The 18,473-nt window shown below is 35.0% G+C and overlaps 1 protein-coding gene across 2 annotated transcripts in view; it reads left to right on the forward strand.

The window, feature by feature from the left end:
- CTNNA2 (catenin alpha 2) overlaps nt 1-18,473 on the forward strand; it is a 1,104,237-nt gene that overhangs the window by 1,055,654 nt on the left and 30,110 nt on the right. For both annotated transcript variants that reach the window (XM_070429588.1, XM_070429589.1), the window contains exons 16-17: nt 6,581-6,686; nt 10,258-10,392. In XM_070429588.1, the coding sequence (XP_070285689.1) occupies nt 6,581-6,686; nt 10,258-10,392 (241 nt within the window). The remainder of the gene's footprint in view (nt 1-6,580; nt 6,687-10,257; nt 10,393-18,473) is intronic.

Here is an 18,473-nt window from a genome sequence, read left to right on the forward strand (position 1 = left end):
TCTTGGTGTCATATCTAAGACATCATTGCCAAATCCAATGTCATGAAGTTTTCTCCCTATATATCCTTGCAAGATTTTTACAGTTTAGCTCTCATATTAAGGCCTGTATGCATTTCAAGTTAAATTTTATACGTGGTATAAGATAATGATCCCATTTCATTCTTTTGCCCATGGATATTCAGCTTTCCCAACATCATTTGCTGAAAACACTGTCCTCTTCCTGTTGAATGGCCTTGACACTCTTGTTCAAAATAATTTTACCACGTGCATGAGGGTTTGTTTCTGGGCTCTCTATTCTGTTCCATTGGTTGACGTGTTTGTCTCAGTGCCCCAGTACTTCACTGTTTTGATTATTGATGCTTAGTAGTAAGTCTATAAATCAAGGAAATTGAGGCCCCATGCTATGTTATTTTCCAAGATTGTTTTGGGTATTCGGGGTGCCTCGAGAATACATATAAACTTTAGGATGGATTTTTCTATTTTGGCAAACAACACTATTGGGATTCTGAAAAGGATTACATCGATTGCTTTGGATAATATTCACATCTTAAAATTAAGTATTGATATCTTGATAAAATTAAGTCTTCTAATATGTGTATAGATAGATAGATAGATAGATAGATAGATAGATAGATATAGATTGGGTGTCTTTACATTTATTTGTGTGTTTATTTAAGCAACATTTTGTAGTTTTTGGTAAACAAGTTTTTTGCCTTCTTGGTTAAGCTTATTCCTAAATACTTTTACTTTTTGATGTGATTACAAATGGGATTGCTTTCCTGTTTTCTTTTTCAGATAGTTTTTTTGTGTATAGAAATGCAACTGATTTTTGTATGTTGATTGTGTATTATATAACTACTAAATTCATATATTCTGGTTGTTGTTGTTTTGTAAGACCTTTAGGGTTTCTACATCTAAGATCATGTCTGTAAACAAAGATCATTTTACTTCTTCCTTTCTGATATGGATGATTTTAGTTATTTCTCTTGCTTAATTTCTCTAGCTAAGACTTCCAGTGCTGTTTTGAATAGAAGTGACACCCTTGTCTTCTTCCTGATCTTAGAAGGAAAGCTTTAGCCTTCCACCAATTGAGTATGAATCTAGCTCTAGGTTTTTAAAATTTTATTTAAAATGAAATAAAATTGAAAAAATGTTTGACAGTTTCTTTTAAAACTAGAAGTGGATTTGTCAATGGATCCAGTAATTTCATTCTTGGGTTTTTAGCCCAGAGAAATGAAAACTTATGTTCACCCCAAAACCTGTATACAAATATTTACATGAAGTTTATTTGTAATAGCCTAAAACTGCAATTATACAAATGTCCTTCATTTGGGTAAATGATTCAATTAATCTTGGTACATGTATGTAATAGAATACTATTCAGCAATAAATAGATGGAGCAACTTTGGAAAATCTCAAGGAAAATATATTGAGTGAAAAATATCTGTATCGGTGTCAACTCAACTGCATGATTCTATTGACATAACATTCTTTAAAAAAATAAGTTATAGCAATGGAGAACAGATTAATGAGTACTAGCTAGGGGTCATCTAGGGTTGATTACCGTTAGGAATGGGGTGAGGGGTATAGAGTTAGTACAAGAGAACCTTGTGTTCTGTGCCCCAATTGTGGTAGGATTGACATAAAGTTGCACGTGTGATATAATTTCCTATAACTTACACACATATACAGGTGCATGCATAACTGCTGAAATGTGAATAATCCCTATGGATTTTTACCAATGTTAGTTTCCTCATTTTGTTATTGTAATAAGTTACGCAAGATGTTAACATCAGTTGAGGCTGGATTAATGGTGCATTGGACATCCCTACATAAATATCTGAGCAAGTTCCTATGAATACATAAATACTTCGAATGCAAAGTTGAAAATAGGAAAAATTGAATAAATTTGAACTGAGTTTCTCCGTCATATGAGCCACATTTTAAATGTTCAATGGTCACATGTGACTAGGGGCTACTATATTGGACAGTAAAGAATTATATATAGAACCTGTCCATCACTGCAAAAATTCTCTTGGATAGCACTGTCGTAGACACTATGATGTCTAAAGGAGTTTTAGACTTTACTCCCAACCTACGCAGTAACATTAAAAGAAAATGCTACCCCTATTATGTAAGCTGACTTAGGGTCTTCTCTTTTAAAGGGACTGGTTCTTACTCCTCAGTTGTCACCCAACTATTAATAAGGACTGCTGCACCACCTGGCATGGAAACAGAAGAAAATGAGTAATTTTAATTCCCCATCCCACAAAATGATACAGCTATCTTTTCTATCCCTTTTTTCTGTTCATGATGTGGGGAAAGTGGGTCATGTCAGTGATTCTGTACACAAAAAAAATCTGGGCCTTGGGAATTCCTCAGCAGCATCTTGCATGGTGCTTAGAACCATGTACTAGATTTTCAGGATTTTTGAGATTATTCAAATAATTTTCTTAATTCTGACTCATTAAGCAATGAGTGGGTACACCTGGCTTTAAAATACTGATGAATGTCTAGAATTTTTTATGTGGCAGTCAACAATCTTTCTTGTTCTATTTTTCTATGTCATTATAATGCCTTCTGTTTTAATATTTACATTTTAGGATTTTTAAAAATATTTGTATATATTGTGAGATGCTTACTATAATAAGTCTAGTAACATCAATTATCATACATAATATGGACATTTTCTCTTGTAATGAAAATTTTTAAGATGTACTCTCTTAGCAACTTTTAAATATATATTAGGATATTATTACATCTTAATGACTTACTTTATAGCTGGGAGTTTTTACGTTTTGACTCCCTTCTCTCATTTCACCAACATCCCTCACCTCAAATTACCATCAATCTTTTCTCTGTATCCAGGAACTCAGGTTTTCTTTTTTGGGGGGTGGAGGGCTTGGTGGCTTTTTAAATTGAGTTTATTGGGGTGACATGGTTAAGAAATTATACAGGTTTCATGCACGATTCTATAACATCATTTGTACACTATTGTATGTTCACCACCCCTATATATTCTGGAAGAGTTTAAATAGCATTTAAATTATCATCTTTTTAAAGGTTTAGTGAATTCCTCTAATAAACCATCTGGATTTACTGTTTGTTTTTATTTTTTTTTGTTTTTATGAGCTTTTCTGATAGCCTTATTTCTTTTTTTTTTCTTTTTATAAAATATATTTTATTGATTTTTTACAGAGAGGAAGGGAGAGGGATAGAGAGCTAGAAACATCGATGAGAGAGAAACATCAATCAGCTGCCTCCTGCACACCCCCCACCGGGGATGTGCCCTCAACCAAGGTACATGCCCTTGACCGGAATCGAACCTGGGACCTTTCAGTCCACAGCTCTATCCACTGAGCCAAAGCGGTTAGGGCTGTTTTTGACTTTTAATTTCTTTATTGATTAAGGTATTACATATGTACATGTAATACCTTATTTATTTCTTCCATGTAAAGCAGAATCTAGATATTTCAATATATTTTCTCTGGTCAGTATTGGTAAATTATATATTCCTATAAAGTTATTTCATCCAGGTTTCAAATTTATTTACATGCATTTAAGAAAAAGTACTTTTATGATACTTTTCTCTATTTTTTGAAGTTATTTCACTCATCTTTTTTACATTTAATATTTGTTTTAACTATTTTACCTAATTGTAATTTAAGTATATTTCTACATCAATTGTGCTTTTTTCCCTTTTTTGAGCTAGTTTTAAATTTATTTCCAGTGTTTTATTATTTTCTAATAATTGGTGGCTTTTTGTAATTTTATCAGTTTCTTCCTATTTCTTTTATTTTTTACTTTTTGAGATATTACTATTTTCATTATCTCTTGCATGCTAATGTCTGTAGTTAAGGCGATTTGTTTTTCTCTGAGATCACTGCTTTAGCGTCCTCATAAGAATGAAATATATAAAGCAGAAGAGAATACTCGGTTGTGATTCAGGATACGGGGTGCCAGTCCTAAGTCTCTCTGAGTAGCATTCTCTCTGCAGTGTCATCTTGGGCATGTCAGTCACTTAGTTTTCATCCTTGTGCTTTAATTTCAGTAGAAAAAGAGGAAGTGTTTGATGTCCTCAAAACTTCTGTCTTGCTGTCTAGTTTTGTGACATACATGCTCATTACCAGCTTGTGACTCCAATAATTGAATTGCGCCTATAGTATGAACTCTAAAGTTGGTTAATAACAATCGCCAAGTGAGTCTGTGAACTGCATCCTCTGGTATAATCACAAAGGACATGATTCCAATCGTTCTTTTGGCTACAAGATGGGAGACTGGGCCTCAAGCAAACTCAGTTCTCCATAAATGTTCTCCACTAACTTAGTACATTTTGTCAGAATCAATCAACTGTTGAAAGTTGTCATGTAAGGTTTATGAAGAAGTTTCCCTCAAACCCTTGGAAGATCTGGCTGTAAACACACACACACCCACGAGGGTTAGTGACGGAAAATCAGGCAGAATCCAGCTAGGTCTTTGGGACTGGGTTACGATGAAGACAGACAGTAACAACAAATGTGTCAAAGTAAAACTACAAAATAAAGATATCTAAGGTCTGAACGTTACACAGAAATATATAATAAGGAGAACATTATTAAACAGTGAGAGATTCTGCCTCTAAAATTCTCTTTTTAAAAATGTATTTTTATTGATTTCAGAGAGGAAGGGAGAGAGACAAACATCAATGGTGAGAGAGAATCATTGATTGGCTGCCTCCTGCAGTGCCCCGCACTAGGGATCAAGCCCACAACCTGGGCATGTGCCCTGACTGGGAATCACACCATAACCTCCTGGTTCATAGGTCAATGTTCAACCACTGAGCCACACCAGGGAATGGGCTAACATTCCCTTTAAAAGTGTAAAACAAAAATATGAAATAGTTTTTTTAGAGAGATAATTTAAAAAATAGTGTTAGAGAATAGAAGCCAGATTATCACAGAATCTTTAACTCATACATATTACATAAAGTTTACATATGAAATCCTTGCCTATATTTAAATATGAAAATAGCAAGTGAAAAAAGTCAGTGACCTTTGTGGAAGAGTTAATGTTAACACAGCAAAATAAAATATCTTAAGTTTTAAATTTCTCTATGTGTGTGTTTAAGCTTTGACACGAACATAATATATTTTAATTTTAGCTACTAATGGAAAAAATTGCAGAACATAAGTTAGGAGGGAAACTGAACAAAATGCCCTTCATTTACATTAATTTTCTGAAGTGATTTAAAATTTTCTATTATATAAAACATTATTATGTAACAATGGCAACCATTGCTCACTCTGAATAACCTTATGTGTTCAAAATAAATCCACATCTAAGTAGTTTCTGTCCACATTTTATCACATTTCTAACTGTATTAATTTAATTTTGTAGCCTTAAAAATGTAATCTGGTCGGTATGGCTCAGTGATTGAACTTCAACCCAGGAACCAAGAGGTCACGGGTTAGATTCTCAGTCAGGGCACATGTCTGGGTTGTGGGTTCGATCCCCAGTACGCGATTATGGGAGGCAACTGACCGATGATGTTTCTATCTCATCAATGTTTTTATCTCTCTATTCCTCTTCCTTCCTCACTCTCTAAAAATCAATAAAAACATTCAATTAAAAAAAAAGCACCTTGATTTTCAGATACATCTAAAGAGACCAGGCTAAGTAGCAATGCTAAAAGAAAAAGAAAAGATAAATATATTTAATCTATTATTTATATCTCAAGAAAAGAGAAAGACAAGTTGTGTGCTATATTTTGTTTAAAGATTTCTGACGCAGCATAGCTTTCTTTTTCTTTATGATAAATATTTAAAAGACATGCAATATTAAACAGTGCACCTAATTGAAAACCTCATGGGAAAATATTGGGACAATGGTTTGGAAGCATAAAGACACCTACTGTCGCGCAGTGTTTTGTCTGTTCCCTCATAAATCAGTACCAGGAGCACAGACGCCAATGAGAGTAAGAGCCGAACAGAATTCTGAAATCCTGGCTGAACAGTTCCCCATTGTGTACAAGAGACAGTTGCTTCTCAGAGTGCCAAAGTGGACTTAACAATATAATAATAGTGTTGGACATGGTATAAAAGACAATGCAGGGGCATTTATTTTAGCTAGTGTCTCATTTAAATTTAGAATTTATTACTTATGGCTTGTATGGACTTAGTTGAGTTCATGACTTTCAGTCTGTTTTTCCCCTTTCTAAAATGGGAATGATGGTACTTACTAGGGTTGCAATATAAGGTAGTGCGTACAACAGCATAGGCACATGGTGAGCATTTTAATATTACATTCCCATTGCCTTGTGGTGACCACCCTTTTTAATGAAACACTGTCTAAACTATGTAAATTAATGTAAAGAATTAAATGTGAACATACACATCTAACTAAGGATAAGAGTACCTAAAAATGAATGGAAATAAAGTAGATTATTAATGTGGAAATTGAAATGAATCAAGAAAACACTCAAAATTCTTCTACCATGACCAGAGAAAAATACAAAAGCAGGATCCTGGGCAAACAGTATGGTTGGTTTGTCTGTTTCGGGTCATACAATGGATTTCTAATTTCGTTGTATATGTTGTTTCAGAGGCAAAGGCCCATTGAAAAATACATCCGATGTCATTAATGCTGCCAAGAAAATTGCCGAAGCAGGTTCTCGAATGGACAAATTAGCTCGTGCCGTGGCTGATCAGGTAATATAAGAGGGAAGAATCCTTGATTAGCACTTGGGTTCTGTCGTGGGTTTTATCCACCCTACAAAATGCCACTGAAGAATGACTTGTACAAAATCACTAACATTTAATAAACTGGCCTCTAACTCTGCTGAGACTGAGCTGATGGAGAAGGTGTGTTCAGTTCAGGAGGGACTCCTAAGGCCTTTGATCAGCTGAAAACTGGAGGTTCTCAATTATGTGGTTCCTTGGGAGAGAAGAGCACTCACTACATAGGAGACAAAACTCCCAAAGAGCCGGGGAGTATCCCAGCCACCCTCATTCAGAAATGCCGTCACACTGAACAAGGGAGAGGAAAATGAAAGAAGTTTGCATCTTGTTATAGAACACTGATCTCATTGTAATGATGCTCTTCATAATTCATGATAATTTACACTCCAGTACAAATGAGACTAATCCACATAATCGAGAACCTCCAGGTTTGAGCTGCATTTTCATCCAGACTCAGAGGCATCAGAGATAAATGAAATTCTCTTTTGTGCTTTCAGACCGAAAGGAGATACAGATTTAAATGGTTCTTAATCTCACCTCGAATGTTGGAGTTGATTTCCTTTTCACATTTTTCATTTTACCTGGCTCGAATTGGAACTCTAAAATCCTGTTGTAAATATGTCTTGTTGCAGTAATGTTCCATTTCCTGTAAGGGTACTTTAGGCAATAGACTTTGCCAGATAAACTGATCCTTATTTCTTTAAGTAACAGTGGCTTACAGTTTGAACCATTTTAAAAGGATAATGTCTTTTAAAATATAAAATTCTGAAATAGAAATACTATATAAACTATTATTTACATGGAGACATTACGGACATGAATTTGCTTACTAGACTACAACACAGTGACATTCTCTAGAAACATAGAAAGTTACAGGATTGCTTCTTAGTCTTCTATTATTTTAGGGTTAATGATTATAGTTTTCCTCCTCCAATCCTTAATATTAGGCTGTTCCTCTAAATACTGACAATCTTCAGCATCCTAGATTCTTAAATATTTTAAGAAAAATACATTATTAAATTACTAAGATTATATTTAAAATAAGAGAATATGTTGTCTCATTTTATTTTATTGTCTCAATATATTATCTCGGCTAATTCAAGGGAATGTTTTTTGCTTGCTTTTGAATTTTTGAGAAACAATAATGATGATAATTCATTAAGTATTATCATAATTTGAGACCCTCTCAAATTTGTAGGGTTTGAGGACCAAACCATTACTCAATTGGTAATTTCAGGGCAATATCAACTGCCAGGCTTCCTGAAGTTTGAACCATAATTTGAGCTGCTTTCTATAGAATTCTATATGTATCCCAGAAAGTTCATGTAAAAGAGAGGAGAGACAATGGACTTACTTGAAAATGTGCATGCATGTATGCAAACAAAAATGCACCAACCAAGAAAAAAATGCCATATCTCCCTCCCCCACCCACCCTTGCAAATGTTGAGGTGGGGGAGGATGAGTAGAGTGAGCAGAGATTGGTGAGTGGTTCTTAAAATAGTTTTATTTGGATAGACTTCTTCCTGGGAGCGAAAGTGAATGAAGTTTAGATGGCTTTTCCATTATATTCTGAATCTCAAAGGCTAAAGCTATTTCTCAATATGTTTAGGCTAACTGAGTTCAATATTTTTATTTTGATTCTTGTTTTTGATTTTGCATTTTTGCAACTTGAAGTATAGCCCAAAACAGTTTTGGTATCTGGGAAACGACACACAAATCCCAGGATTCTAGATGCCTTTGTATATTGTGACAAATTATCCAAATGCTATTTAATGATGACTTTAAAAGAGACAGATGAAGGTAACCATAACCCTCTTTTTGTGTCATTCTTACTGTCATCAGTGGTGAAGCAACCTGCAATTTTCCCCCTCATTTTTTTGTCTGAATTGGACATTTCTTTCTCAAATTCTCCTATTTCCATGGAGTAAGACTTATTTTTCTTGTTTCATCTTGCCTTTATTTGTGTTTTAAATGCTTCAGTTTAAATAACAGAATAGATGAGAAGTACCGAGGAATAAACTGATTGCCTTTATTTTGCCTGAAAATATTTTTATGAAGATTTGAGATAGGCACGCAATATAAACTTTTTACGGACTGTTGCATTTTTAATTACTGTTCCATTGAGATAGAACTTTCAGTTTAATTTGCTGCAAGGTATTTGTATCAAAAGACTAGTCAGCCCTCTAGGGAGATATCATTTTAAAGTTAATTCCTTTCAGTAGATGGGTCTCTGGAGTAGGATAAATATTACAGTATTAAGTACTTTTAGAAAGCTGAAAAACAGTCTCTGTGGGTTTCTTTCTTGATAAATACAGTTAGTGGGAGGGGAGGGGAATGCTACAATGGTAAGTGTTACGTATGAAAGAGACCCCTTTGTCATTTATTCAATAAGTGGTTATGTCAAAACCACTGGCTTCACAGTACTAATGAAAGAACTATTTTCCTGGAGCTTTAAGGAAACAATTGGAGTGCTTTTTCTCATACTCTTAGTCTAAATAAGATAACTTCACTATGGCCTGTAGGTGTTTATTTCTTAAAATGTTTCATCAAGGATCTTGTGATTATATGTTTTTTACAAGTGCCAAATTGGGCCAGAACAATGGAATGGCCTGGAGAATCTCAAACTGAACTTTTGAAATAGGAATATATTTCAATGACGGATAGCCATTGGCATTGGAGCCTCCGAAATGCCTTAGGAGCCATGTACATGTCTGTGGAAGTGTTCATCTCAGCTCAGTGTATTCGATGGACAACTACCTGTTTAAGTCACAAAGAGAATTCAAAATCCCTGGTCATAGTTGACTCTGGCACATCCAGAGTCTGGGGTCTGTTGTTTCTCTTATAAGTGTTTCAATTGGTATCAACTTCATTCTCTCTCACATCTGTTTCTCTTACAGTGGTCATGATGCTTCTCAGTGTTTTGCTTAAAGGAAGTTTAGCATGTTGCTAAACTTTGATAAATAGGAAGATCCCAAAGATGTAATAGCTTTTCTTTAGTGAATGAAGCATTTCTTAAAAAAACACACAAAAAAAAAAAAACACAAAAAAACAACTAAAGGAAACAAGTGATATTCCCTTCCAACTAATTGAATTGAAACTCTACCCTTTTCTATGGCAGAGAGATTGCCACACAGAGTGATTTCCTTCTAGCATGTGTTGCTTTGGTTGTTTGTATTAAAATAACTTGCACAGAGTAAACATTGAATGAGCCACTAGGAATAACAATGGTAAATATTTGGTTTCTTAACAGTTTTGAAGACAACTGATAAAATACCCAGAAACATGTTCAGAAGTCCCAGTAAGACTTCCTGAAAGACCTTTACTAGTCTCTTGGTAGAATTTTGTTAAAGTCAAACTAATTATTCTAAACTATTGGCCATGGTATTCCTAACATGCTATAGAAAGTATCTAAATGAAATGGATATAATGAAAGTATATGACACTGAAACCTTTCCTTCTCACCACAGCTTTCATGATATATCAAGTGTTAGGAACTGAAGAGGACGTACTAACTGAGATCACTGTTTTAAATGTTTTATAGTGTCCTGATTCAGCGTGTAAGCAGGATTTATTAGCCTACCTTCAACGAATTGCCTTGTATTGCCATCAGCTTAATATCTGCAGCAAGGTGAAGGCGGAAGTGCAGAACCTGGGAGGAGAGCTCATTGTGTCAGGGGTAAGCTGGGACTTGGGCTTCACGATTTCAGTTCCCACTGTTGTACTTCCAGGCAAGAATTCTTGGCAACAGTACTGCTAAAAACCACCAAACTACAGTGATTCATAGGGAGGTAGTTTTAAAATAAATGTTATCACCATTATTCCAGACCTTACAATAACTCACAAAGAGCGATTTGATTTTCCAATTACCCCGTGTTTATACTAGCCTTGTAAAATCTCCATTATTCACAAGAAACTAATTTCATAGTCTGCAAACTCATTGCCAAGCTGTGACTATTATAATTATTTGGGGCTTTGGTATATTTACTCATTGTGAGTCTACATCCCTTTGTTAACCCAAGTAATTTTCATTCAGGAGCCAGCCTCTCTATGTGTGGATTGTGTTCACATGTTAGAGATGATAAAAACAATGGAAATTCATTCATCAGGTTCCAATGCATACTAGGTTTTCAGTAACCCTTAAAGCCACAATGTTTGAATGTAATAAAGGTTGATGTGCTGTTGCCAAAAACTAACATAGTTTTCAAACACTAACAATTATATATTTTTTTACTTAATCACTCCAGTGTTTCCCTTCTCATGAAAATATAAGTATCTGGTTCATTTCATCAAAGGCAAAGAAATAAGAAGTTCAGTAAATAGAAGGATCATGATTTCTTGGCAAGATTTTCAAATGTATGTGTTGAGGTTCTTCATCTTGGCTTCTTCTCCCCCCCCGCCCCCCCCTCACTCAGTCCCTCTCTTTTAACGAAAGTTGCCATCTATGGTTTTAAACTATTTGCAGTTCTGAAGTGTGGCTCTACCACCTTTAGTTCTTTTCCCAGTCAACCATGATGCTGCCTTTTGAAATGTGGCATTACCAGGAACATAACCTTATCAGCGTAGGAAATGCCTTGCGAAAATCACATTGGTCACAAAGCTCAATTCCTCCCCCCCTAAGCCAAGCCATTTTTTAAAAAAATTCATCAATTTGACCCTTTGATAAAAATATGTGGAGAAATCATTCTTGAATCCAAAGGTTTTATTTCCTATATTGCTTGAGTTGCAGAAAACACAGCTGGGAAAAGAGCTGATCTGGCTTGCATGGAGGTGCCATCTGGAAAGCCTGGTCCATGCAATCCCACCTAGAGCCCAATAAATTGGCTATTTTGTGCCTCTTTCCAAAGCATAGTCACCTCTTTGTTTTTCCAAAATGATCCTGCTTCAACATTCTTCCACAACCAAGTGCAATCTGTCTTGCAATGTGTCCCTTTCTGCCAAGTTGGTAACTACCAAAATCCTCTCTGCCAAGAAGTAATTGATCAAAACATTGCATCTCCCTTGCTTCCTTTCTTCTCTTCAGCCTCGATGGTATAGTTTCCCATACCATTCAGCTGTCATGTCCATCTGTATATAGTACCTGTGGAACTGAGTACTTTTTTTTTAGCTTGCCTTGTGTGCTTTCATTTGTCACGTTCCAAATCTTATTATTTACATGGATGCAAAAAGCATCTTTTGTGGATCTCAGACTCCACAGCTTCATCTGGACAATATTTTCCTGGCAGAGTTGCTCTCCATCATCCTCTCAGTACCCATGATTCATCACTGCCTCCAGAGCTTCATTTCCATTGTCTTTTCCTCATTGAGATGTAGTCCAAACCATCATTCGCTTTTATCACTTGCACTGTTGGCATTTGCAAAGGTGTTTGAGATTGAGAAGCCCATTTCCTTCTTTGAGTCTTATTGGCAAAGAACAGAAATCCTTGCATGGGAGAAGGCTTCTATTAGAGGAATGTTATACAACTTTATAATAATTCTGAGTCAAATGCATTATAAGGGTTTGCTATATATTGCTTGGTTATGGGCCCACTCTTGGCCTCCTCATGATTTTTTTCAAGCTTCATTGCTATTTGGTGCCATACCTGCATCCGTAGTCTGCTGTCTTTGCCACTTCTGCCTCCACCTTATTCTGCATTTCCTTCACTAATGGCAAATGAAGAAAAAAGACAATATGTTTATTTTGCAAAATAGCCACAAATGACTGCCTTCAAAGTTTTGAAAGCATCAAGAATGTGACAAACTTTCAATGATTTTGCCAAGAAAGTGCATTCCTGCTTTGGGCTCCATTTTATTTTGTTATCTGGCATGACAAAGTTGCTATAGTTTTAAGGAGAAACAACTATAGTATAATGCATAATAAATAAAGAGAAATAGTTAACATTTTCTTGCTTTTCCCCTATGTTTATATACATGGGATCAAAGCTGTGGTTTCTTCTCTGAAATATATGAAAGCCCCCCAGGAAGATATATTTGTTGGAAGTCAAACTTTCTCGTAAAACAGAAAAGATTTGGACAGATGATTTCCATTTTGCCAAGAAAATGATTTTAATTTCAAAATTCAGAGCCGTTTTTTTTTTTTTTCAATCTTCTGCTGGCATGATGAACATATAAAATGTACATGTGCATAATAATATACCATGTTAGCATGTGATGTTTTATGTGATTCTATGTAGACATTGGGAGAGGCCTTTTCTGTTATATCTTTTGTGTGAGAACTGGCTCTAGAAAATTCAGTAGGTCATGGGTGGAAATGGGAGCAAATGCTCTTCATGAGTCATGATGGGGAACTAAAGAAATAAAGCAGTTAGGATGTATGCTGGCATATGCTCATTCACACAACTGCTGTCTAAGAAGCACCATTAGTTTTCTGGCTGGCGACCAACTTTTTAAATTCATTGGCTTAAACCTTTCTCAACAGCCAAATGGTCCCATTCTTATTAAATCTCAAAGTAGAAGATGCATTTGGGAGCCAATTCAGCTCAACTAGGTTGCTCAGGGGTAACAGTAAAGAGGAAAAAATAATTTAAAGATGAGTAGAGTGATAGCCCTAGCTGGTATGACTCAGTGGGTAGAGTGTCAGCCCACAGACTGAAGGGTCCTAGGTTCGATTCCGGCCAAGGGCACATACCTTAGTTGTAGACTCAATCCCCAGCCCTGGTTTGGGCATATGTGGGAGGCAACTAATCAAAGTGCCATTCTCACATCAATGTTTCTCTCTGTCTCTTTCCTTCCCTTCCACTCTCTCTAAAAAAGTCAATGGAAAAATGTCCCCTGGTGAGGATTAACAACAACAAAAAGAGTAAAGTGATAGAGATATTAAAATGAAAGAGAACACAAAGGCCAGAAGATTAAAACAGTCTCTTAGTTTATAAACTGGCTTTGTTTGCTTAGTTTGGCGTTTGCTTATTAAGTCTCTTAGGCCAGTTGACATGCATTTTGGGAAAAGAAATGTTAAAAGAAGAAGAAAGAGAGGGAAGGAAGGAAGGAAGTAGCATGAAAGAGGGAAGAAGAGAAAACAAGGGAAAGAGAAACTTAATCATAGTACATCATAAATTTTTTTCAAGCAGGTAAGAGCTATTAAACATGACAGCATTATATTCACCATGGGAGAAAAGTTGAGCCAAAATGTTTCAAGTATGTAAATACATTTTGAATACAAATAAGTTCCAATGCCATGATATGGAAATTACCTGTATATTTGATTGTCATGTTTTTAATTAATTTTTTGTTGACTAGGTTTCAGAGGATTGAATGGGTTCTTTTACATTTAAAAACAAAGAGGTACACAAAGTTCTGGAGAAATCAAACCCACCTACAACCTTCAATTATCTTTACCTACCCAAAGACTTATACTTTATTCATTATTTTGACCAAGATTAGAAACACTGATGTAGGATTTTAGAACATAGAATGGTGAACATCAGCATTGTGATAAAACTGAAAAATTTCACTTAAAAAAAAAAAGTTCAAATACAACAGGAGCCCCATTATAACAATGAAGCCAGAACACAAGAGCAATATCCCTGCTCTGAGCAGGAGTTCGATGCTCAGATCAGAGATGGAGGGACTTTAATATAACTTAGAGCTAACTCCACAAGAAAATATTAGAAATTTAATAAATTTCTTTGCATATGCATGTCCTTTTTTTCAAAAAATACGTTTTTATTGATTATTGTGAGAGAGACGAAGGGGGAGGGTATATATATATATATATATATATATATATATATATAGAGAGAGAGAGAGAGAGAGAGAGAGAGAGAGAGAGAGAGAAACATCGATGGTTGCCTCCCATATGCACCCTGGCCAGGGATTGAACCTGCAACCTGGGTATGTGCCCTGACTGGGAATCAAACCAGCAGCAACCCTGCAGTGCATGGGATGAAGTTCAACCAACTGAGTAACACTGCCCAAGGCTGCATATATATTTTTTATACTAACAAAATGTAGAAACACAGTTTAGAAGTGAGGAATGTTAGTTCCCTAAGTCCTCAAGCTGATTGAATAGGGTCCTAACCTGTTCCTGAGGGATTGAGTAAATGCCCTAATGTGCACTTTTGTTCTTTGCCTTTTAAATCTCTCCTTTCCAAATGTAAATCTATTTCAATTGAGTTATGGAGAGAGTTTTGACAAGGCGAGCAAGTACAGTTTGCGACATTGATAGGATTTAAATTGGTAAAGAGAAAATTGGAGAATAGGGGTTAATTACAGTCATTTGTACCACCTATATTTCATTTCATTTAAAAAAAATTAAACTCAGTTAAAATCAACATGAATAGTTATGGTAATAAATGAAAAGCATTCAGAGAAATCTGTATTTCTGATAATATTCAAATTTTCCCTAACATTGGCATGTAATCAAAGATACGTATGTGGATCTGCACACATATACATATAAGAGATACACTTGATTTGACATTTACTCCATTACCCCATGAATAAGCAATAAGCAAGAACAAATGGTTGACAACTATGACATGTCTAATCCAATACAATTCAGGGAAAATAAAATGTGAGATTTAGTTGTATAATTTCATATACTATATATCATATATATATATATATATATATATATATATATGTAAAAATTGTGGTTTGTTGAGATGAAAGTTGCATTCCATTTGAAAAGTTCCGTTTTTTCTCAATAAAATGTGTATTTTGAATTGAGATGAAACAGTCATTTGAAATAAGCATTGTACCTGGTTATGTAGACCTGTACTTCAAGCAACTTTTTTGAGAATCTCCTTTTTATTTCTTCTGATCATCTTTACTAATCAAAGTGTAGTAGTAATGGGAAAAAAATCTAAATTTCTAGCTATTTTAATTAGGGTTTGGAATGCATTTTTGTGCTCATTTTATCAGAGGGGTATGTGCTTAGGGGATTTACTGCAGTTCCAAAGAATTTTATCCAGATCTTTCAGAGGGTAGGCCATTAAGTATTTGTTAAGTATTTGATCTAGGAAGAGTAGGAGAGTCCAGATATAAAGAGTAAGATAAAAACAAAGTTCAGATTACAAATGTGGATAGAGGGAGAACCATAAGAAGATCAAATAGTTTCTTATCACTTGCAGAATGGCACAATTTTTGCTAGTAAGATGGGTTGTTGTATAATTCAATCTTTCTCCCAAAAACCTACCCCCCTAATCTGTTAAGATAGGAAAACTATAACCATTTAATTCTGATTCCTGCATCATTTCTTCCTTGGTCATATTCCTATCAGTATATATGTCTTTAATTTTTGTGTAGTCCAAATTATGCAAACCTTCAGAGAAAATAAGCCTTACGTGGTTTTTCACTGCGAACTAATTGTCCCAGTGTTATAAAAGTGACATTTAACAAACTCAAGGCATTATTTTTGGAAGAAAAGTAAAAACCTCTTTTGTGTGTCAGTTATCATTGAAAACGTTTGTCTATTGCACCACACCTGTGTAGGTGTCTCCCCTAATAGTTCTGTGCAAGGGAGGATGGTGTACTGCTCTAAGACGTGGCTTTTCAGTTAAATACTCAATGATAGGAACCCGACACTTACCAATGTGATCCTATTCTATTCATTGAAAAACATCAGTTATTTATTCATTGATGGAATTAAACCAGTTGGCTATCTTACTGAATTATAATACTTTATATTTGAACTAGAGGCCCGATGCACGAAATTCATGCAAGGGGCTCAAGGCTTGACCCTCACAGCCCTGGCTGCCTCGTGGACCTGCCCCTCTGCCCCCCCACCCTCTGGACGTTCTGGAAGGTCATTCTGCCATCCAGTCTAATTAGCATATTAGCTATTTATTATATAGGATGCTGTCATCCCAGAAAATAAGAAAACAGACTCTAACTAGGACCTGAACCAAGCATATAACTCTCTTTATCTTACCTGGAGGGGTAGATGAATTGACCTAACTTGGATCTACTCAGTAGATTGATTGGATTGCATCACCTGAACTTATGGGGTGAAAAGCTTTTATTTTAGTTTGAGGGCATTATTACTTGTAAGAGTAGAAAGAGTTAGTGGCTTTAAGAAGACATTTTTGCCTCAGATATTTCTGCCTCAGAAATGTCAATGCCATTACCTGTCATTCAGTCAATGAACTTTCATTCATTTGGGTTTTAGAAGTTTTATAAAGCTTTGAAAATCCTCTAGTTAAAAGAAGGAAGGCAAGTAATTTACATCTTAATGTATTAGCAATTAATGCCTTAGATTTCAGTTAATATTCTGAGAATTATGTGGCATGCAGGAAGCAGCCAATGAATGATAATATTTTTTGAAAACTTGAAAATTAGACACATGAGAGATACCTTGACTAGATGAGGGACAATGATATATATTTTAATATCTGTGAAACACTGGCAACCCTATTTAAGAAGTAATGGCTTATAACATTTTCTCATAAGACATTATTCTAATTTTTAATATATTTTTAATTATGCCAGAGAGGAAGGGAGAGAGAGATAGAAACATCAATGATGAGAGAGAATTATTATTGGCTGCCTCCTGCATGCCCCACACCGAGGATCAAGCCCGCAACCCAGGCATGTGCCCTTGACCGGAATCGAAACCTGGACCCTTCAGTCCACAGATTGATGCTCTTTCCACAGAGCCAAACTGGCTAGGGCCATTATTCTAATTTTGAGATACTGTCTGAACATGGTAATTGTCAGATTTTATTCAAAGATGTTCATTAATATGTTTTAAACAATGTCTGTAGTACTGTCATAGGGGCTACTTCCTCCCCCGTCTTTTTTTTTTTTTTTTTTTTTTTAAACTAGTTTTGAATATGTGAGGGCAAATCCAGTATTCATGTTCCCTTCAATTGAACCAATTATGGGAATCTAAAGTGTTGAGTGGATACCTTTATTTAGAAACAGTATCTGTAATTCAGTTCTTGCTTCCTGGTTTTCCTATATACATTTGAATTTGTCAGCTCTAGTCAAGAAATACATTATTTTGAATTAGTTACAGAAATCCATTGTGATTTTTTTGTTGTTGTTCCTACTTGGAGATGCCTCAAGAATTCCTGGACTGAAGGCAGTTGAAGAAAAAGAAAACATGTGAACTTGATATAAAAAAATAAAAGATGAACTTTAAAACCATAAGCTAAATATTATCTGGGGATTTCATTTTGATTTTGCACAATTTTTCATTACCTCAGATAATGAAAAATAAAAGAAATAAAGAGACACCCCCCCCATGGCAAAGCAGAAACAGAATTTTTAAAGTCTGTACTAGGTTTTATAAAATTTTGAGAATATTTTTCTAGAGAAAGATCAATGTTTCCATATGTTGTTCCTACTTTCTAGTGAAAAACGAATCCTAAGTTCTAATGACAAACTAACAATTAGAACTTCAAAGAGTTGTATTTATTTATTGTTTATATAATTATATTTTCTGATTCACTGAATTCAGCATTTCTATTGCATTCCAACTACATAACAGGCATAGTGCTAAATATTGGTTGGGTAAAGGCATTCAAAGACCTTTATCTCTAATAGCAAATAATTTTCCTGAAAAAGATATTTTTTCCTGTTCAGTGTGCTTTTATTAGATTGTGTAGTCTATTGTTTTTGTTGTTTTTTAATTTTTTTTTTAAATCTTACTGTTCAATATTCTCAGCCAGAAGAGTAGGGTGTTGATGGCTATCTCTTTGTATGCACTGTGTTTCTTGGTTTACTATATGCTATAAGTAAAAATGTGTTTAACTTACAATCATTTGCATTTTGCCCCTACATGTTATTTTGTCAAATGCTTTCTTCAGTTTAACTTAA

The sequence above is a fragment of the Myotis yumanensis genome, unplaced genomic scaffold, assembly GCF_028538775.1.
Source record: "Myotis yumanensis isolate MYYU_CA2020_CCGP unplaced genomic scaffold, mMyoYum1.0.hap1 SCAF_11, whole genome shotgun sequence".
NCBI lineage: Eukaryota > Metazoa > Chordata > Mammalia > Chiroptera > Vespertilionidae > Myotis > Myotis yumanensis.